The 23156-nt window shown below is 52.6% G+C and overlaps 1 protein-coding gene across 1 annotated transcript in view; it reads right to left on the bottom strand.

The window, feature by feature from the left end:
- Positions 1 to 1821: 1821 nt before the first annotated feature.
- Positions 1822 to 23156, bottom strand: part of GPI (glucose-6-phosphate isomerase) — a 35945-nt gene continuing 14610 nt past the window's right edge. Inside the window, exons 10-19 of the mRNA XM_032170420.2 lie at positions 21648 to 21701; positions 9138 to 9198; positions 8671 to 8714; positions 8376 to 8528; positions 6035 to 6164; positions 5809 to 5885; positions 2808 to 2936; positions 2512 to 2587; positions 2362 to 2428; positions 1822 to 2251 (exon numbers count right to left, since the gene is read on the bottom strand). Coding sequence (XP_032026311.1) covers positions 2116 to 2251; positions 2362 to 2428; positions 2512 to 2587; positions 2808 to 2936; positions 5809 to 5885; positions 6035 to 6164; positions 8376 to 8528; positions 8671 to 8714; positions 9138 to 9198; positions 21648 to 21701 — 927 coding nt within the window. The 3' untranslated portion in view covers positions 1822 to 2115. The remainder of the gene's footprint in view (positions 2252 to 2361; positions 2429 to 2511; positions 2588 to 2807; positions 2937 to 5808; positions 5886 to 6034; positions 6165 to 8375; positions 8529 to 8670; positions 8715 to 9137; positions 9199 to 21647; positions 21702 to 23156) is intronic.

The raw sequence follows: 23156 nt of genomic DNA, 5'->3' as shown, positions 1-23156 counted from the left end.
AAAGAGGTGGACAAAACACACAAAGCAACAAAAGAAGGAACAAAAGCACAGATTTATTGAAGCGAAAGTACACTCCACAAAGCGGGAAGAGGTTCAAGCCAGTGCCCTGTTCAGAAAATCTGGGGTTTAAGTACCCTTTAGAGGTTTCCTATTTGGTTACACCCTACGTAAATAAAGACTTGGCCTGCCGCCAATCAGAGGCTGAAGTGAATGCTCCCTTGTCTCCAGACCCTATTCTCTGGCCTCAGTGGGATCCTATCACTACAAAAATTTATTTTTAATTTTTCTTATTTTTTTTTACAACGGTACACTGATCTACAAAAATTTTAAAATGAGCCAGGTGCGGTGGCGCACGCCTGTAATCCCAGCCCTTTGGGAGGCCGAGGCGGGTGGATCACGAGATCAGGAGATCGAGACCATCCTGGCTAACACGGTGAAACCCCGTCTCTACTTAAAATACAAAAAATTAGCCGGGTATGGTGGTGGGCGCCTGTAGTCCCAGCTACTCAGGAGGCTGAGGCAGGAGAATGGCGTGAACTCGGGAGGTGGAGCTTGCAGTGAGCCGAGATCATGCCACTGCACTCCAGCCGGGGTGACAGAGCAAGACTCTTTCTCAAAAAAAAAAAAAAATTTTTTTTAAATGAGCTGGGTGTACTGGCATGCATCTGTGGACCCAGCTACTTGGAAGGCTGAGGTGAGAAGATCACCTTAGCCTGGGAATTTGAGGCTTCAGTAAGCTATGATTGCATCACTGCAGTCCAGCCTGGGCAACAAAGACCCTGTTTCTAAAAAAAAAATTTTGAATAGGCTGGGTGTGGTGGCTCACGCCTGTAATCCCAGCACTGTGGGAGGCTGAGGTGAGAGATCTCGAGCCCAGGAATTCAAGACCAGTCTAGTTTGGGCAACATAGCAAGACCCATCTCTACAAAAAATGAAAAAACTAGCAGGGCATAGTGGTACAACCTGTAGTCTCAACTACTTGGGGGGCTGAGGCAAGAGGATTACTTCAGCCCGAGTGGTTGGGGCTGCAGTGATCTGTGATCACGCTACTGCACTCTGGCCTGGGCAATGAAGCAAGACCCTGTCTCAAAAAACCAGTGAATCAAAAACTTTAAAATAAAAAAAAAAGGGCCGGGCTTGGTGGCTTACACCTGTAATCCCAGCACTTCGGGAGGCTGAGGCGGGTGGATCACCTGAGGTCAGGAGTTCAAGACCAGCCTGCCCAACATGGTAAAACCCCTTCACTATTAAAAATACAAAAATTAGCTGGGCATGGTGGTGTGCGCCATGTAATCCCAGCTACTCTGGAGGCTGAGGCAGGAGAATGGCTTGAATCCAGAAGGCGGAGGTTGCAGTGAGCCGAGATTGCACCACTGCACTCCAGCCTGGGTGACAGAGCGAGACTAAAAAAAAAAAAAAAAATTCCAGTTTTCAGTATCTGCCTTTCAAACCGAAAGAACTACCTGAGCATCTTGCCAGGAGATGAAAGTCATCCTTGGTCTTGTCCAGGAATTCACCCCAAACAAACAAAATCTCAATGCAGTTTTTAGAACCATTGAGTGAACAGAGTATCCAATTTCTCCAGTCACAGAGGTGAGGAGTGGAAAACAGTCTTGGGATTTGGTGACACAGGCCAAGTTGCCCTCCTGACTGATTGTGCCCCCATCCCACTACTGTCTTCTCAGGGCACCTTGCTCCACTCTAGACCCACTCACCACTTAGTGTTCAGTGTCCATGGAGGCACAGCCTGCGTCCTGCTGAGCTCTCTTGCCTTCTGCTACATAAAGCACCATCGCAGGAAAAAAAATCAGAGGCTAAGCCTACAACCTCCTCTGTGGCATCTTTATTTTTCTATATGGGATGTGAACAACGTGAACATGGGTCAGAAAAGTCAGCTGCACAAAAACACTTCAGCCAATTGTAACACAGAGGGAGCGTAGACATGGAGGGGCTGGGGTTAGGCTCAGGGAGACCAGCCTTCCCTGCTAAGGGCTCGTGGTCCAAGCCCACCAGAGGACACCTGGGTGGTGTCCAGGACCATGTAGTGCCGGCTCTGGGGAGGAGGGACGAGAAGAGAAAGAGGAGTCACAGAGGAGGCTGTGGCTGAGCACGAGTTTACTGGACTCTGGCTTCGCGCTGCTGCTTGATGAAGTTGATGAGCCCGTTGGTAGAAGCATCATGAGAGGTCACTTGAGCGCTGCCATCAAGCTCAGGCTCAATTTTCTTAGCCAACTGCTTTCCCAGCTCCACTCTGCCAAGAAGGGAAGGGAAGAATGGTATGAGGAAGGCTCTAACGTTGCTACTGAAATCCCTGAGCCGACCCAAAGGTATTCCCGGCCCTCCCCTAAGTGAGCAACTCACCCCCACTGATCAAAGCTGTTGATGTCCCAGATGATGCCCTGAACGAAGATCTTGTGCTCATACATGGCTGCAGAAGTGACAGGGCACGTCAGGGTTCCACAAGCCCATTCCAACCTACCCCAAGCCAGGACCTTTCCCCTACTCACTCACCGACCAAGGCTCCAAGCATGAATGGTGTGAGCTTGGTGAACACAATGGAGTTGGTTGGGCGATTTCCTTCAAAGACCTGCAGAAAACACCAATGTATGTCTCCAAGCGAGTCCTGATCCCTAAATCCCTTGAAGGGAAGCACACCCTACCCCAGAGGCTGAGACGTGCAGGTCTGTGAGGACAGGCCCTCCCACTCTGCAGGACAAGCCACGCATGCCCCAGGCCCCTGCCTGGTGCCATAGCTTCACACCTCCAACTCCAGCATGCACTCCAAAGCTGAATGCAGAAATGCTGACCTTATGTGGCAGCAGCCTCTCAAGGTCCTCTGGACTCTTGCCCGCGGCCTGGAGCTCCTTTCGGGCCTCCTCCGTCGATTTTCCCCTCATCAGGGCCTCTGTCTGGGCCAGGAAGTTGGCCAGGAGGATCTGATGAGCGAGACATCAGTTATGCTTGAGAGCACTGTCTGGGCTTCAGGCAGAGGGACAAGACCGCCTGGCACTTCTCAGCAGGGGTCAGTCCCAGCCTGGGTCACTCACTGTATAGCTCAGTTGGAGCGAGGGGGACACATCCGATGACACCACAAGGCAGGGAACAGTGATAACTGCTCTTTAAGAACTACACACCAGTGGCCAGACGCGGTGGCTCATGCCTGTAATCCCGACACTTTGAGAGGCCAAGGTGGGTGGACCACAAGGTCAGGAGCTCGAGACCAGCCTGACCAACGTGGTAAAACCCCATCTCTACTAAAAATACCAAAAAAAAATTTAGCTGGGCGTGGTGGCGCATGCCTGTAATCAGGCAGGAGGCTGAGGCAGGAGAATCACTTGAACCTGGGAGGCAGAGGGTGCAGTGAGCCGAGATCACGCCACTGCACTCCAGCCTGGGCGACAGACCTAGACTCCGTCTCAAAAAAAAAAAAGAACTGCCGGGCGCGGTGGCTCACGCTTGTAATCCCAGCACTTTGGGAGGCCGAGGCGGGTGGATCACGAGGTCAGGAGATCGAGACCACGGTGAAACCCCGTCTCTACTAAAAATACAAAAAAAATTAGCCGGGCGTGGTGGCGGGCGCCTGTAGTCCCAGCTACTCGGAGAGGCTGAGGCAGGAGAATGGCGTGAACCCGGGAGGCGGAGCTTGCAGTGAGCCGAGATCGCGCCACTGCACTCCAGCCTGGGCGACAGAGTGAGACTCCGTCTCAAAAAAAAAAAAAAAAAAAAAAAAGAACTACACACCACTTGCCGGGATCCTGCTCATAATTTTACCAACATGTATATTTTAAGATCCTAAGAAGGTAGCTGGGCATGATGGTGTGCAACTGTAATTCCAGCTACTCTGGAGGGCTTAAGCACAACAATCACTTGAACCCAGGAGGCTGAGGTTGCAGTGAGCCGAGGTTGCAGTGAGCCAAGGTCCCACTACTGCACTCCAGCAGGGGCAACAAAGTGAAACAGTGTCTCGAAAAAGAAAAAGAAAAAGAAAAAGAAAAAGAAATAATACTAACATCCTAAGGAGGAAAGGCATCATCGCCCTGTTCTAGTAGAGCCTTGGGTTCCGCAAGTCCACAGTGCTGGATCACAGAACTATAGACAGGAAGAATCAGAATTCAATCCAGCTCACTGACTCCCAAGATTGTGCTACCGTAACCCTGTGCTGCTCTGCACACCTAAGACAAAGCACAATAAATTCTCTGAAGGAGTTCGAGGGCAGCTTGGGCAACATAGTGAGACTCCATCTCTACAAAAAATAAAAATAAAAAAATCAGCTAGGTGTGGTGGCATGTGCCTGTTCCCAGCTACTCAGGAGGCTGAGGTAGGAGGATTGCTTGAGCCCAGGAGGGTGAGGCTGCAGAGAGCCTGATTGTGCCACTGCACCCCAGCCTGGGCAACAGAGCAAGACTCTGTCTCTTTAAAAAAAAAAAAAAAAAAAATTAACCAGGCATGGTGCACATCTGTGGTCCCAGCTACACAGGAGGCTGAGATAAAAGGATTGCTCGAGCCCAGGAGTTCCAGGCTGTAGTGAGCTATGATTGGGCCACTGCACTCCAGCCTCAGCAACAGAGTGACATGCTATCTCTAAAATAAAAAAATAAAAATAAAATAAACAAAAGGGGAGATTTTCCTGGATTATCTAGTGGCCCCAATCTAATCACACTGGCCCTTAAAAGTAAAAGAGGGCCGGGCACGGTGGCTCATGCCTGTAATCCCAAAACTTTGGGAGGCCCAGGCAGGAGAATCACTTGAGCCCAGGAGTTGGAGACCAGCCTAGACAACATAGTGAAACCCCGTCTCTACAAAAAGTTTAAAAGTTAGCCAGGCATGGTAGTGTGTGCCTATAAGTCTCAGCTATTTGAGGGGCCAAGACAGGAAGACTGCTTGAGCCTGGGACGTCGAGAATGCAGTGAACTGTGATCATGCCACTGAAGTCCAGCCTAGACAACACAGCACGGCGCTGTCACTCAGGGAATAAAAGAAAAATGTAGAAGAGGAAGGTCAACAAGTCAGTCAGAGAGATGCAACAGAAGTGGCAAGACAGAATCAAAGCTTCAGAGAAGGATTTAACCTGCCATTGCTGGTTCTGCAGTGAAGAGGCCCGCAAGCTAGAGAATGCAGGTGACCTCTGAGAATCTGAGAATGACCTTCAGCCCACAGCAAGGAAGCTGGACTTCAGTTCCACAACCATAGAGAAATGAATTCTGCCAACCACCTGACAAGCATGGAAAACGCTTTTCCCCTAAAGTCTCCAGAAAGAAACACAGTCCTGATGACACCGTGATTTCAGCCTGCAAGACTCTAAGCAGAGACACAGCAGGGCCTGCTGGATATTTGAGCTTCAGAAACTCTTCAGATAGGCCAGGTGCGGTGGCTCATGCCTATAATCCCAGCACTTAGGGAGGCCGAGGCAGGTGGATCACTTGAGGTCATGAGTTCAAGACCAACCTGGCCAACACAGTGAAACCCCCCTCTACCAAAACTACAAAAATTAGCTGGCCATGGTGGTGAGTGCTTGCAGTCCCAGCTACTTGGGAGGCTGAGGCATAAGAATCACTTGAGGCCGGGAGGGGAAGTTCGCAGTGAGCCAAGATCATGCCACTGCACTCCAGCCTGGGCGACAGAGCAAGACTCTGTCCCCGCTCCCCACCCCAAAAAAGAAGAGTGTCGTTTTAAGCCTCCATGTTTGTTGTCATTTGTTACGGCAGGAATAGAAAACTAACGTGATTGCCAACCAATGCACCAGGTTTTCAGAGGTCTGGGTGCAATGTGAGCCAGACCCTCCAGATGGGGCCAGATGGGGGCTCTTACCTTGTGATGCAAACCCTTCCGTATGGGGTGCTGGGTCTGGACCGGGATAAGGAAGTCACAGGGTATCATCTTGGTGCCTGTGAAGGACACTGTGGTCACCCACATGACCCCAGCCCATGGGAGGTAGCCATATGGCCTAGAGGAGGGCACTGACCTAAGTGAGATATCTCTTCTGGAAGATCCTTTCCCTCCCCAACATCACCCTTCCCAGGCCACAGCGGCCTACCTTGGTGGATGAGCTGGTAAAAAGCATGCTGGCCATTGGTCCCTGGCTCCCCCCACACAATGGGGCCTGTCTGGTGGTCCACACGGGTGCCAGATTTGGTGATGTATTTCCCATTGGACTCCATGTCGCCCTGGAAAAGGAACAGAAACCCAGTCCTTGGCAAAATGAAAGAACATTTAAAAAGAAAGAAAGAGGCTGAGTGCGGTGGCTCAAGCCTGTAATTCCAGCACTTTGGGAGGCCAAGGCGGGTGGATCACCTGAGGTTGGGAGTTTGAGACCAGCCTGACTAACATGGAGAAACCCTGTCTCTACTAAAAATACAAAATTAGCCAGGTGTGATGGCGCATGCCTGTAATCCCAGCTGCTTGGGAGGCTGAGGCAGGAGAATCGCTTGAATCCGGGAGGTGGAGGTTGTGGTGAGCCGAGATCTTGCCACTGCACTCCAGACTGGGCAACAAGAGAAAAACTCCATCTCAAAAAAAAAAAAAAGGGAAAAGAAAAGAAAGAAAAAAAACCCAACCCTCTACATGCAAGTCTTGATCCTTCACATACTGTACCCAAATCCTGCTCCTTCCTGCACCATGACCAAGTCCTGCCCAGATGCTCCCGGCAGACCCACCCTGCCCTGACCCCGTGAGGTGGACCTGCACACGTGTCCACAGGCACGATCCCCTTCCTCCCCATACCGGTGAAAGCCTCCCAACCTTTCCAGCTTAGGCCACTGTGCAGGAAGGACTCATGCCCAGGAAAAGGTGGGTCTGGAGGTCAGGCAAGGACCTCCCTAAAGACAAAATCGGTCACAAAATGAGCCCATTTCTTAAGGGAGAGCAGGCTGGGGTCCAGAGTGCACAGCTTCTTTTTTTCCCCAACAGACAGAGTCTCACTCTGTCACCCAGGCTGGAGTACAGTGGTAGAATCATAGCTCACTGAAGCCTCGACCTCTTGGGCTCAAGCAAGCCTCTTGCCTCAGCCTCCCAAGTAGCTGGGACTACAGGTGCTGCACCACCATGCTCGGCTACTGTTAGTTTTTGTGGGTTTTTTTGTAGAGACCAGGTCTCACCTATGTTGCCCAGGCTGTTGTTGAACTTCTGGCCTCAAGCAATCCCCCCCAGCCTCTGCCTCCCAAGGTGCTGGGATTGCAGGCATCAGCCACCATGCCCGGCTAAGAGTACAGCCTCTGAGGGCTGTCACCACAACTAAACGCTAGGCTTTGGGTACCCACCTGGGCCCTGGTCATGGCAACCCTCACCAAGGCAGCTGGGATTTGGGGAACCTTGGCCTCTCCTTCAATCACAGGATTTGCTTCCAGGTGTTGGTGAAGCCTTCTGTACCTGCCCAAAGCAACTCAAGAGCTGCTGGACAGGGACTGGCTTTGTACTAAACAAAAGCAAGGATAGGGTCGAGCACGGTGGCTCATGCCTGTAATCCCAGCACTTTGGGAGGCCAAGGCAGGTGGATCGCTTGAGGCCAGGAGTTCAAAACCAGCCTGGGCAACATAGTGAAACCCCATCTCCACTAAAAATACAAAAATTAGCCAGGCGAGGTGGTGCATGCCTGCAATCCCAGCTACTTGGGAGGCTGAGGCACAGGAATCGCTTGAACTCAGGAAGCAGAGGTTGCAATGAGCCGAGATCGCGCCACTGCACTCCTGCCTGGGAAACAGAGTGAGAATTTGTTCAAAAAGAAAAGCAGGGACAGGTGCGGAAAAGCTTTCCGGGACATAATGTGACTAGGAGAGGGCCTGCTAAGCCTCTTGGGGGCTCTGAAGATCCCAACGGAGAAGAGGGCCATGTAGTCCAAAGAGGCTACCACAGACTAGATACAGACTTGCTTTTCTGGAGGGATAAAGGCAGTACAGCCTATAAGGGATTCCAGCTTGCGGCCCCACCCTATGGCCAAACCCCACCTCCTCAGACATGGACAAACCCAGATCCTCATACCTGTACCAGATCCTGCCTCCCCAGATATTAACAGACCTAGGGCCTCATACCAGGGCTAGATCCTACGTCCTCAGACACTATGGTAGGCATGCATAGTGATGTTCAAGAAAGAAGTGACCCCAGCTGAGAAACATCACCTGAGCCAAGCCAGGACCTCCCTAGCCAGGACACCATGATCACCGGTCATGCCCCTCCCATGGTGATCAAACTCAGATGACACTCAAATGGAACCAACCTCAGTTACAAAGATTCATCCTGAGACAAGGGGCACAGATGGACCTCGGTCAGGCCCAAGGGCAATGGGGCAAAGAGCTCCCGGAGGAGCTGAAACCCAGGTTCCTAGACCTCCCAGACCCCCTACAAATCCTGCTGACTCCAAGGCCTGGCTTGGCAGCTGGTACCTGCTGGAAGTACGCAGCAAAGCGGTGCAGGTACTGGTCATAGGGCAGCATGGCGTGTGTCTCACACCCAAAGCAGTTGATGTACCAGATACCCAGCAGGGCCAGCAAGACGGGGGCGTTCTTCTCCAGGGGTGTCGTGCGGAAGTGCTGGTCCTGAAACAGGAGCAGGGTGAGTGGGAGCTGAGCAGCTGCACAGGGAGGGGAGGGACAGGACAGTGGGGGTGAAAGCCGGGGACCAGGACCAACACACGCGCCTCTGGCCAGCACTTGCCAGAGAACCAGCCTCAGCACTCACCATCCAGTGAGCCCCCGAGAGCAGCTGCTCGAAGTTGTCAAAACCTGTGACACAAAAGCAGAGTCAACAGAAGTGGCCACACCCTGCATCCTGTGGGCAGTGGGCACAGCTCCTTCTGCAACCAAGAAAGGCTGCATGGAGAGCCAGAAGACATGACATGGGAGGACTCAGGCCTAGACAAAGCCCCTCGAGTGAGAGGTGGCCCTGAGTGCAGGGATCTGACTCTGCCTAGGATAGGAGAGAGACAGGACTGCAGTTGTGAGGGGCAAAGACAGGGGCCAACTTGCACACCTAGAAAAACCCAGACCTTCCTTCTGGACATGAAATAAATATCCCAGCCAGCTGCAGAGAGGCCAGCAGCCTGTGAGGACAGCATGATGTTCAGGGACACGAGGCCCCTACCCCGACCTTAGACTGCAACACTGTCTCCCACGGGGGCTGCAAGACACAGAAACACACACACTCACCCACGTGCAGGACAATGGAGAGTCCGATGGCCGACCACAGCGAGTAGCGTCCTCCCACCCACTAGGAGAGACAGGACAAGGTGCTGAGGGAGGGCCGGCACACCCCGCCCCCCACCTCCTGCCAGAAACCCTGTCCCTGGTCTTGCACAGGGGCATCTCGGAGGGCCCTGGCCCAACCCACCTCCAGGAAGCAAGGCAGCAGGCAGGTGCTGGCAACATGTGGGAAGACCAACAGGGCAGACTACACATGACTGACCACAGCCACAAGACAAACTGAAGAGCTTACCATGGTCTTCCCTGAGATGTCGGGCCCTGTCTCTGCAGACACCAGCAGACCCAGGGCCTCATACCTGTGCCAGGGCCCACCTCCTCAGACACGGACAGACCCAGATCCTCATACTCATACCAGATCCTACCTCCTCAGATATGAACAGACCCAGGGTCTCACACCCATGCCCAGCCTCACCTCCCCAGACACTGGCAGACCCAAGGCCTCATACCTGCACACAGCTTCAACTCTTTAGACATGGTCAGACCCAGATGCTCACGCCTGTGCCAGATCCTACCTCCTCAGATATTGACAATCCCAGATCCTCATACCTGTATGAGATCCTACCTCCTCAGATACTGACAGACCCAGATCCTCATACCAGGGCCAGATCCTACTTCCTCAGATACTGACAGATCCAGATCCTTATATCCATGCTCAGATACTACCTCTTCAGATACTGACAGACCCAGATCCTCATAATCCTAATGGGCCAGATCCTACCTTCTCAGACATGGACAGACCCAGATCCTTATAACCCAGATCCTCATACCTGTACCAGATCCTACTTCCTCAGACATGGAAAGATCCAGATCCTTATACCTGTGCCAGATCCTACCTCTGCAGACATGGACAAACCCAGGTCCTCATATTCATGCAAGATCCTACCTCCTCAGACACAGACAGACCCAGATCCTACCTCCTCAGACATGGAGAGACCTTAATCCTACCTCTTCAGACATGGACAGACCCAGATCCTCATACTTCTATGATTCCTACTCCTCCGACATTGATAGACCCAGATCCTCATACCAAGGCCAGAACCTACCTTGTCAGACACTGAAAGACCCAGATCCTTATACCTGCGCCAGATCCTAACTCCGCAGACACAGCCAGACCCAGGTCCTCATACTCATGCCAGATCCTACTTCCTCAGACATGGACAGACCCAGACCCTATCTCCTCAGGCATGGAGAGACCCAGATCCTCATACTTGTACGATTCCAACCTCCTCAGACAGTGACAGACCCAGATCCTCATACCAGGGCCAGGTCCTACCTCCTCAGACATTGACAGATGCAGATCCTCATACCTGTACCGGATTCCTACCTCTCCAGACATTGACAGACCCAGATCGTCATATTCATGCCAGATCCTACCTCCTCAGACATGGACAGACCCAGATTCTACCTCCTCAGACATGGAGACATCCAGATCCTGCCTCCTCAGATATGGAAAGACCCAGATCCTCATACTTGTACGATTCCTAACTCCTCAGACATTGACAGATGCAGATCCCATACCTGTACCGATTCCTACCTCTTCAGATATTGACAGACCCAGATCCTCATACCAGTGCCAGATCCTACCTCCTAGGACACTGGAAGACACAGATCTTCATACCAGGGCCAGATCACACCTCCTCAGATATTGACCGACCCAGATCCTTATACCTGCACCAGATCCCACCTCCTCAGGCATTGACAGATCCAGATCCTTATACTTGTGCCAGATCCTACCTCCTTAGACACTGACCGACCCAGATCCTATATGTGCATCAGATCCTACCTCCTCAGACATGGACAGTCCCAAATCCTCAATACTGTACCAGATCTTACCTCCTCATACCCTGACTGACCCAGATCCTTATACCTGTACCAGATCCTACGTCCTCAGATATTGACAGACCCAGATCCTCACAACTGTGCCAGTTCCCACCTCCTCAGAAATTGACAGACCCAGATCTTCTTACCAGGGCCAGATCCTACCTCCTCAGAAACTGACAGACCCAGATCCTCTTACCAGTGCCAGAACCTACCTCCTCAGACATGAACAGACCCAGATCCTCACACCTGTACCAGATCCTATCTTCTCAGACATTGAAAGACCCAGATCCTTATACCTGCACAAGATCCTACCTCCTCAGACATGAACAGAACCAAATCCTCATACTCATGCCAGATCTTACCTCCCGACGTGGCAGACCCAGATCCTCATACCTGTACCAGATCCTGCCTCCTCAGACATTGACAGACCCAGATCCTCATGCTTACGCCAGATCCTACCTCCTCGGTTACTGACAGAACCAGATTCTCATACTTAATACCAGATCCCACCTCCTCAGACATTAGAAGATTCAGATTCTCATACCTGTGCCAAATGCCACCTCCTCAGACACTAGAAGATTCAGATTCTCATACCTATGCCAAATGCCACCTCCTCAGACACCTGAAGACCCAGATCCTCACAACTGTACCAGATCCTACCTCCCCAGATACTGACAGACCCAGATCTTCATACATGTACCAAATTCCCACCTCCTCAGAAATTGACAGACCCGGATCCTCATACCAGGGCCACATCCTACCTGCTGAGACATGGACAGACCCGGATTCTCTACCAGGGCCAGATCCTACCACCTCAGACATTGACAGACCCAGATCCTCATACCTGTACGAGATCCTACCTCCAAAGTCACTGGAAGACACGGGTCCTCATTCCTGTACCAGATGGTAACTCCTTAGACTTTGACAGACGCAGATCCTCATACCTGTACCAGATTCCTACCTCCTCCGATATTGACAGACCCAGATCCTCATTCCTGTACCAGACGGTAACTCCTCAGATATGGACAGTCCTAGATCCTCATACCAGGGCCAGATCTTACCTCCTTAGACATGGACAGACCCAGATCCTCATAGCAGGACCCGATCCCACCTCCTCAGATACTGATGGACACAGATCCTCATACCTGTAGCCAGCCTCACTTCCCCAGACACTAGAAGACTCAGGGCTTCATACTTGTGCCAGATGCTATCTCCTCAGGCACTGGAAGCCCAAAGGCCTCACACCTGAGTCCAACCTCACCTCCTCAAACACTGGAAGACCCAGATCCTCATACCTGTGCCAGGTGCTACCTCCTCAGACACTGGAAGACCCAGATCCTCATACCTGTGCCAGGTGCTACCTCTTCCGACACAGGAAGACCCAGATTCTCATACCTGTGCCAGGTGCTACCTCCTCAAACACTGGAAGACCCAGATTCTCATACCTGTGCCAGGTGCTACCTCCTCAGACATGGGAAGACCCAGATCCTCATACCTGTGCCAGGTGCTACCTCCTCAAACACTGGAAGACCCAGATCCTCATACCTGTGCCAGGTGCTACCTCCTCAGACACGGGAAGACCCAGATCCTCATACCTGTACTAAATGTTACCTCCTCAGACACCAGCAGACCCAGGGACTCATAACTGTAACCTGTTGTTACCTCCTCAGACACCAGCAGACCCAAGGCCTCATACCTGTACCAGATCCTACCTCCTCACACACTGGAAGACTCAGATGTCATACCTGTACTTAGCCCACCTCCTTGGACACCTCTTCCAGCACCACATACCTGTACCAGGCCCTACTTCTGCAGACACTTGCAGACCCAGAGCCCCGTACCAGTGCCAGGACCCACCTTCTCAGTCTCATACTTGTGCCCAGGTATGCTTCCTTGGACCAGCAGCTCTCCGCTCTTGGCTGGGTCTCCTCAGATATTAAAAACCCACAGCTACATTTCTGTTCCCCAGCCCACCTGCTTGAACAGTGGCCCAGTGCCTCATACTTGTGCCAGGCCCCACATCCTCAGATACTGACAGACCCAGATCTCATACCTGTGCCAGACATTCTTTGTTGAACAATGAAGACTCATCACTTTGTACCTGCGCCCATTCCCAACTCCTCAGGCAGTACTGACAGATCCAGAACCTTAGACCTGTGCCTCATCCCAGACACGGGACAGGCCCAGTGGGTCATACCTGGGCTTGACCGATCTCGGCCTATCACCTAGGCCTATCATTCACACTGCACCTTCTCAAGCCACACCTGCAAGCTCCACTTGGTGCCATCAGAATCCCCAGAACTTCACGGATGTCTTCCTAACAGCTGTTTATGGAGCACCTCCAATATTTCTAGCACAGGCAACGGATGCAGAGTGTGGGAGAGAGACGGACATCAAATAATCATGCCAATAAATGTGAAATTGAGAAACAAGTGCTCAGGAGAAATGGAACATGGTGCTGAGGCCACTTATAAAAGGAACCTGAGGGGTACTTGAGCCTTGATCTCAAGAACGAGCAGACATGACTCAGAGAAGCACTGAGGGAGCATTCCAGCAGCCATAACAGCACATGCAACGGTCCTGTGGCCAAAGCAGCCTTTCTCAACGGTGACAGAATTAAGGCCCACAGAAAATGATTTGAGTGACTTCTCAGTTCTCCCAAGGATGGTCCAAGACTAGTAACCTTCTAGACACGAAGGAGAGGTGCCCACTTATTACATCCAGTAGATGTCTTGGGCTGTGAGGGCTTAATTCTCTCCTGGAAGCCCACTGAGGCAGGGGGAAGCATAGCACCGTCCAGAGGATAAAGGAAGTGGTGGGGACTGCAGGGTGGAAGCTGAGAGGCACGGCGGGAAGACTGAGAACAGTCTGTGGCTAAGGCAGGGACAGAAGCAAACAAGTCACTTCGAAGCCCCAGAGATGGACTGGGGAGTGCAGAGGACTAATTCTGGGAGCTCTCCAGTGTGGCTGAGAGGTTTCTGGCTTGGGCAATGAGATGACCAGTGGGGCCACTCACTTGGAAAGGCTCTGGGTTTCAGGGAACCTTACCTGACAGATGCAGTCCTACAGACTACATCATGCTTGACATAGGCTCTCACATCTCATCTAACAGATGCAGTTCTATTTTTTTCTTTTTTTTTTAGAGACAGGGTCTTGCTCTGTTGCCCAGGTGGAGTGCAGTGGCATGATCACAGCTCACCACAGCCTCAAACTCCTGGGCTCAAGTGATCCTCCCATCTCAGCCTCCCCAGTAGCTGAGACTACAGGCACACACCACCATGCTTGACTATTTTTTAAATTTTTTGTAGAGATGGGGTCTTGCTCTGTTGTCCAGGCAGGTTTTGAACACCTGGCCTCAGCCTCCCGAAGCTCAGGGATTACAGCCATGAGCCACAACACCCAGCCCAGACTCAGCTCTAGAAACTAAACTTCAGCACACAGCCAGCCCTCTGGCTGACAGAGTCCAGGCTGCTCACCTTGGCCGAGAACAGGTCCTCAGATCCCAGTTTTGTGAGAGCCCAGCAATGCCAAGCAGTGTCTGACCTGAGCCTCCAAACCCTCAATCTGCAGACATGGGTCTCTAGATCTCACCTTTAAGTGCAGTGGCCTCTGAGACCATACATTATAGATGCAGCTCCTCAGTCAGTTCAACATTCTGGGCCTCACCTGCCCCAGTGCCCCAGATCTCACCTTATCTAACCATCATCTACCTTTTTCCTCACTTTACTCACTTTTTTTTTTTTTTTGAGACAGGGTCTCTCACTCTGTTGCCCAGGCCTGAGTATGGTGGCATGATCCCAGCTCACTACACTCAGTTTCTTTCTTTTTTTTTTTTTTGAAATAGGGTCTCTCCCTCTGTCACCCAGGTCTGAGTGTGGTGGCTTGATCTCAGCTCACTGCAACCTCTGCCTGCCAGGTTCAAGCAATTCTCCTGCCTCAGCCTCCTGAGTAACTGGGATTACAGACATATGCCACCATGCATGGCTAATTTCTGTATTTTTAGGAGATGGGGTTTCACCGTGTTGACCAGACTGGTCTGGAACTCCTGACTTCAAGTGATCCACCCACCTCGGCCTCCCAAACTGCTGGGATGACAGGCATGAGCCACAGTGCCTGGCAACTTTCCTCACTTTTAACTCAGACCCTATGTCAACTGGAGCACAATGCCCTCTTGGGTGCAGGCCAACACCATGGACTGGTTACAGATCCTCAGGCCTCTGTAGTACCCTGAGCTCTGTTTATCATACCTGACCAGGGTGCTGAGAACAGATACCTGTCCCACCCGATCTTTAGGGTTCCCCAGACATCACCAGGCAGACCCAGGTACAAACACCTATAATGACTATGGCTTTCCCTTGATATAAGAGCCCACACTACTCATCTAATTGTGTCTGACCCTACCACCGAATGTTCCACCTGTGTCTGACCACCTTCCCCAGGCCTGGCCAGCCTCACCAATTATGCATTCCTGTGCTAGACCCCATCCACTTCACCTAACAAGCCCAGCAGTACTTTTGTGCTTGAACCCAGGTGTAAAGAGCCCACCTAAGACCATGTTTATACAACCTCTGTGGAACTTAGCCTGGATCCACAGACTCACTGCCAATGTCAGGTCAACATACCAGCACTGAGCCTGAATCCGTGGACTCACTGCCAATGTCAGCTAAACACACCAGCACTGAGCCTGGATCCACAGACTCACTGACAACACCAGGTCAACATGCCAGCACTGAGCCTGGATCCACAGACTCACTGACAACACCAGGTAAACATACCAACACTGAGCCTGGATCCACAGACTCACTGACAACACCAGGTAAACATACCACCACTGAGCCTGGATCCATAGACTCACTGACATAATCAAGTAAATACACCAGCACCGAGCCTGGATCCACAGACTCACTGATATAATCAGGTAAACATACCAGCACTGAGCCTGCATCCACAGACTCACTGACAACACCAGATAAACATACTAGCACTGAGCATCGATGCAATGGCTTCACCTGGGAGACCTAGTTCTGCCTATTTGTGTCCCACTCCAGTGCCTCAGGCTACACAGTTATACACCTGTCAAAGATAGGTTCCAAACATCTCAGCTGATAGACCAAGCTTCACATCACCTGACCCCTCACACCTTGACTGACAGACCCGGATTCCCTTGCCTGAGCCCAACTCAGATTCCTTACAGCCTCCCAGGGTCCAGCTTTATTTATATGAGCCTGGCCTCGGCAGTCCACATCCCCTTTCTGGCTTGGCTTTTCATGTCTCACAGACAGATCCAATGCCGCCAATCTCTGCTTAACGTCAGCACCAATGAGCTCACTGAGGAGCCTCAGACCTCATCAAATGGAACATCTCTGACTACCTGTGCTCCCTAGCTGAGATGTGTAGTTCTACCAACTTGTGACTAACCCATTGTCCCCAGGCCTAAGACTGAGTCAGCACAACTGAGCCGAACCACGCACCAATGACTTCACCTGCAAGATCCCAGCTGTACATCCCTCTAGCTACAAAGTCCTTGCTTGAGAGAGATACATCTACCTACCCACGTCTAACTTAGGGGCCACAGACCTCCTAGGAAACCCACAATGTTCTGTCTGCCTGTAGAGACCCCCATGCTATGGGCTTGACCTGGGAGGCCACTCTATACACCTAGGCTCAACTCTGCTTCTTCAGGCTTCACCCCAAACACGCAGGGGCCCATTCCTGTGCCTGAACCCAACTCCTGAAAGAGCCAACTCTATCTACCTGCATTCAACCTAACTCCTCAGCTCTCCTTCAAGAAACTACTCCTGGCAGACCAGTTTTGTCTATCTGCCTGACTCTGGCTCCTCAGACCACACATGGTGGGCCAGCTCTGCCTACCTGTGCTTGACCCTGGCTCCTCAGACCACACCTGAAAGGCTATCTCTACCTACCTGTGCTTGACCCTGGGTTCTCAGACTACACCTGAAAGGCTATCTCTACCTATCTGAGCTTGACGCTGGGTTCTCAGACTACACCTAGTGACCCAGACTACCTACCTGTACTTGATGCTGGCTCTTCAGACATACCTGGCAGGCAGCTCTACCTACCTGAGCCTGACCCTGGCTCCTCAGACCACACCTGGTGGGCCAGCTTTGCCTACCTGTGCTTACCCTGGCCCCTCAAACCACACCCAGTGGGCCAGCTCTACCTACCTGTACTTGACCTTGGCTCCTTAAGCCACACCTGAAAGACTATCTCTGCCTACCTGTGTTTTACTCTGGCTCTTTGCAGTACACCTGGCACACCAGATCTACCTGCCTGAGCCTGATGTCAGCTCTTCAGATCATACCTGGTGGGACAGGTCTGCCTACCTGTGCTGGATGCTGGCTCCTGGGCTTGCACCTGGCGGACCAGCACCCCCTACCTGCATGTGATGAGGATTCCTGAGCTTGTACCTTGTGGGCCAGCTCTGCCTACCTCTACTTCACACCTCAGCTGCTCACACTTCATCCAACACACTTGGTTCTTCTTACCTGGGCTTGACTATGACTTTTTAGGTCTCATGAACACACCCAGCTTTGTGAAGCTGCCCTGATCCTGGCTCCAAAGACCTTACCTGCCAAACCCTGCTCTACACCTGTGTTTAACTCCCGTTCTTCAGACCTGACAGACCCGAAGATGCACCTGGGCCAGGCTCCAAAGACCTCACCCAAGAAACTCAATTCCACATACCTACATACCTGTACCTGGCCACAGCTCCTCAACCTCACCCAGTAGATGAACTTCTACCCACCCATCTTTTCTCTTTTTTTTTTTTTTTTTTTTTTTTGAGACGAAGTTTCACTCTTGTTGCCCAAGTTGGAGTGCAGTGGCATGATCTCGGCTCACTGCAAACCCCGCCCCCAGTTTCAAACAATTCTCCTGCCTCAGCCTCCTGAGTAGCTGGGATTACAGGCCTGTGCCACCACACCCGGCTAATTTTTGTATTTTTTAGTAGAAATGGGGTTTCACCCCCACCCCAACACCATGTTGGCTAGGCTGGTCTTGAACTCCTGACCTCAGATGATCCACCCGCCTTGGCCTCCCAAAGTGCTGCGATTACAGGCATGAGCCACCGCACCCAACCCCCGCGTTTTTTTTTTTTTTTTTTTTTTTAGAGATAGAGTCTCACTGTCACCCAGGCTGGAGCGCAGTAGCATGATCTTGGCTCACTCTGCCTCCCCAGTTCAAGCAATTCTGGTGCCTCAGCCTCCCAAGTAGCTAGGACTACAGGTGTGCACCACCACGCCTGGCTAATTTTTGTATTTTTAGTAGAGATGGAGTTTCGCTATGCTGGCCAGGCTGGTCTCGAGCTCTTGACTTCAAGTGATCTGCCTGCCTTGGCCTCCCAAAGTGCTGGGATTTACAGGTGTGAGCCACTGCGCCTGGCCTACCCACCTGTCTTGACACCACCTGGGAAATCCAGACCTGCTCACTGTGCCAGATCCCAGCTCCTCAGACCTCCTGAGAGACCTGGCTCTATCCACCTGCCTTCACTTCATATCCTCACAGGTCATCTACCACACCCAGGTCTTTCTAGATGAGCCTAACCTGGACTCCTTGGGCCTCACCTGATAGATCCGTTCTCTCTACCTGTGCCTGACCTCAACTGCAGGACAGTTTAATTGGCTTCGCCATGGCTGTTCCGGTCAACCTACCTTTGCATGCCCCTGGTTTCATAGATGTCACCCGACAAACTCCACCCACCATGCTTAACACAGCTTCTCAGACTTGGGATACAAACCAGGGCCTGACCTCAGTGGCTCAGACCTTAACCTGTGAGACCCAAAAGTACATACCTGTGTCTCACCTTAACCCCTGAAACCTCGTCTGCTAGACCTGCCCTACTACCTCGACCAGACCCAGGCTTCATCCACCTTTCAGACGTATGCGGTTCGTCATCCCTTTGTCTGACTCCAGCTTTTTGGTCTCTTCCCAGGGGACCCAGGCTCACCCACCACAGCTGCTCAGACATCGCCCGAGGACACAGCTCCAACCTGGACCCAACCACAGATTTTCAGCCCTCACTTGTCAGACCCAGCTCGACCTGTCTGCCTATCTTTAGCTCCAATGTCCTTACCTGACTGGTCCAGTTCTGCCTACCTGAGTACAGTCTTGGCTCCTCAGGCCTCCCCTAGAAACCCAGCCATACAAACCTGTCTGATTCCAGCTCCTGGGACCTCAGACAGACGCGGCTCTGAAAGGCTGCATTATACACACCTAACCTGAACAGACACTTTCCTCACACATGACAGATCCCTGGCTGCTGACCTGGGCCTGAGGGAGCCTGGTGAGAGCCCAGTGTTGACAAACACTGTCTGACTGCTCAGCCTTGATGTCTGCCCTGCAGACCCAGGTCTCTGGACCTTTACCCAACCTGAGCCACTCAGACCGCACCCACCCAGCACAGCTCCTCATGCCACCTGCCTGCCTCACCTGCCCCAGCTCCCCTGTCCCTGCCTCATATCACCAGGTACATTCCTACCTCTCCTGCATCTGGGCTCTGCAGACCCTGACGCCACAGACTTGGACTTCAGTCACGAATTCTCAGAGGCCTCTGATGCCCTGAGCTCTGCCCATCACACCCAGTCAGGATGCTGAGAAGCAGGTGCTGGCCTGTGTGTCCCTAATCCCGGGTTCTAAACACCCCACTTGTGCAATCAGCCACCCACTACCTGATCCTCACTTTTCAGAACCGACCAGAGATCCCAGCGTGCACATCTGTCCGATACCATAGGTCTACACCACCTCCCACAGAGCCCGGCTGACATGCACATACATAGCTTTGGCTCCTCAGACTTCACCTGACAGAACCATCTCTAAATACCTGCCTCTCCTCCAGAATTCACAGACCTATGGGTCCCTCTCCCTGTCCTAGCTCCTCCTCAGAACTCACCTGGACCTGCTCTGGCTCCGCTTCAGGCCTCTCCAGCCAAAACTGGCCCTGTGGTGTGTACTGACTCTGGCTGAGCCCTGAGAGACCCCATGGTTTCCCACTACACCCCTTCCTCATCCCGACACCCAAGGCTGCCGCAAAACTGGCCCTGGTGGACCAAGAATTACTTCTACATACTCCTACCAGACAGGACTCTTCTGATCTCACCTGAGAGCCGGCACTGCATCCCTAGGCCTGAGCTGATGGCTGTAGCTCACCCGAGACCCCACCTGCAGGAACTTCACCTGCTCCTATCCCTGGGTTCTTCAGATATCACCTTCTTGATTCAGCAGGATACACTCTAGTAACTCAGGCAGGTCCCTCCTCCAGCCCCTGTGGTCTGTCTAGCCTGGCCCAGGAGGCTTCCACTTAGGTCTCACCAGCCAGCCCTGGCCCCATGTTCCTGTGCCCAGCTATCATTCCTAGGCCTTACCTGGGAGGCCAGACCCATCTTCTCCTTAAGCCACACCCTAACTCATCTCTACATGCTGGGTGGTGATGAGCAAGGACACCCCAATCTGCTCGGCTCCTTGGCTGGCAGCAGCACCCACACATCCCTGCCCACCACCTACTCAGGCTCCAGATCCCAAGGAGGAGGTGGAAGGTGCCTGCCCTCCATTATCAAGCATGCAACATTTATTAGAAGCCGCACAGTCTCTCTTGACCGGGGTTCCGCATCTGAGCCACAGGATGCAGAAAATGACTTGAGTGACTCTTGTCAATTCTTCCAAGGATGGTATGTAACTAGTCTCATTCTAGAAAGAAGTTAACTCATTATACACAGTGGATGGTTTAAGGCATTAGGGCTTCATTCTCTCCCAGACCCGGGAAGTAAAAGGCTTTCAAAGGAATGAGGTTATGTCTGTGGATGCCATCATCAAGCAAAGGGCCTCCGGTCCAAATGCCTGGAAACAGCCCCAGGTGGGAAAACCACCAAATAGGCAATGCCCTCTCTGCTGCACCTGCCACAGCGTTAGAGCCCTGCACCTAAGCCCGGCCATGCCCACAGCATTCACAGCGCCCACACCACACCCTGCACTGCACCCCTGCACCCCAGGCGTCACAGCCAGAGCCCTCCTCACACCACTGCTGAGCTCAGGCAAGTGCACAAGGAAAGCTGCGGCTCACTGCTTGGCTCCAGCAGAGGTGGTCCCATGGACCACCTGTTGCTACAGAGGGGTCTGCAGCCCTACCACTCAAGGCAGGGTTTGCCCTGCAAGCTGCCCCAGCCTGGCGCCTCCTCTACGCCACCCCCCAGCTCCTCCTGCAGCTCCTGTTGCTCCTTTCCAGGCCTACCCGGTCATACCTCATGCCTCACCCTGCCCGTTGGCCTTTACAGATGGTGGCTGCAGTTCAGAGAAAGGTCATCACTGAGAATAACTCACAACCTCAACTCTGTGAGCGGGGCAAGGGGGACTCGGGTTACCCCACAGTGGCTGTTGCAGGCAGGCACCCAAGGGAGTGTCATGTGGCCCTGCAAGCTCAGCCCGCCCTCAGGTGGAAGTGGAGCCCTCATCTTGTCTGGGTTGCTCTTGTCCTCCAAGCCTCTCTGAGGGCCTCGCTACCTTTCCCCAAGCTAGGTATGCAGCAGGTACTCAATAAACACTGACTGACCTCATGGGCCCCTCAACAGCCATGACTTGGCAAAGGACACTTAATTCACCCAATGCAGAAGTGCTTGTACTTACATCCCAGAACTCGAACATGTTTTGAGGGTCAATTCCAAACTCCTTCACTTTGGTCTACAAAAAAAAACAAAGGGAGAGAAATGAAAGGAAGCATTTGTTAGCAGGATGGGAACAGGAGCTCCGGGAGGCAGGGAGCTGTGCTCTGTGAGCTGAGCCTCACCTTCCCCAGAGCCAGGGATGGGGCAGGGCTGGAGCAGCCTGTGAGTCGAGGGCAGGGCCCAGGATCTGCCCACCCCAAGCTGGACACCAGGTCAGTCCATGACCAGCACGCCAGTGACATTGCACCTGCAAAGCCCCCTGCTGAGGGCAGCTGTAACCCCGCGTGAGGACCTGGCCCACACACTGCTCTGCAACAGCTCTCCCCCAGGCCTGCCTGGGACACCAGAGCATGACCCCTCAGGACATCTGGGAACCAAACCTAGGACTGGGACCCGAGCGTGGGCAGGGGCCACCTACCAGGCCAGGCAACCACACACAGGCTGAACAGCCACCCAGCCCTTCCCATGTGTGGGAGGGTGATTGCACCAGGAAGCTCTGAGGACCCATCAGGTATTCTGGTCCCCAGGGCAGACAGGGCCAGCAACCCCTTACCTATTCCCCATAGGAGGAGAAGCCCTACTGACCAGTCAGTTGGAGGCAGGCAACAGCGCTATGGTTAGCCAGCCTTATGGCGTCCTGCTGCAGCTGGGTGAGCACTGGAGGCGGAGATGTGGGGATGATGATGGAGGGGGTGGGAGGGAGATGTGGGTGTGGTCATAGCTCTGACTGCTGCTGTCACTCCTGGAGCAGCCCTCACTCTGCCATGCCCTGCTGAGCCTGCACAACCTCGAGGCCAGGCAGACTGTGAGAACATGGAGACAGGAGACCCAGGTTCTAATCCTGGCATCACCTACTCATACAAATCACTAAGTGGGCCGAGTACAGTGGCTCATGCCTATAATCCCAACACTTTGGTAGGCCGAGGTGGGCAGATCACTTGAGGTCAAGAATTCGAGACCAGCCTGGCCACCATGGAGAACACCTGTCTCTACCAAAAATACAAAAATTACCTGGACGTGGCAGTGGGCGCCTGTAATCCCAGCTAATCAGGAGGCTGAGGCATAAAAATTACTTGAACCCAGGAGGCAGAGGTTGCAGTGAGCCAAGATCGCACCACTGCACTCCAGCCTGGGTGACAGAGCGTGACCTTGTCTCAAAAAATAAGCTTGGCACAGTGGCACACACCTGTAATCCCAGCACTTTGGGAGGCTGAGGTGGGCGGATCACTTGAGGTCAGGAGTCAGAGACCAGCCTGGCCAATATGGTGAAACCCCATCTCTACTAAAAATACAAAAATTAGCCGGGCATGGTGGCATGCACCTGTAATCCCAGCTATTCGGGAGGCTGAGACAGGAGAATCGCTTGAACCTGGAAGGCAGAGGTTGCAGTGAGCCAAGATCACGCCACTACACTCCAGCCTGGGCAACAGAGTGAGACTGTCTTTAAAAAAAAAAAAAAAAAACCACACAC

Source organism: Hylobates moloch, unplaced genomic scaffold, assembly GCF_009828535.3.
Source record: "Hylobates moloch isolate HMO894 unplaced genomic scaffold, HMol_V3 SCAFFOLD_12, whole genome shotgun sequence".
Taxonomy (NCBI): Eukaryota; Metazoa; Chordata; class Mammalia; order Primates; family Hylobatidae; genus Hylobates; species Hylobates moloch.
This window is presented reverse-complemented; position numbering and strand designations above follow the sequence as displayed.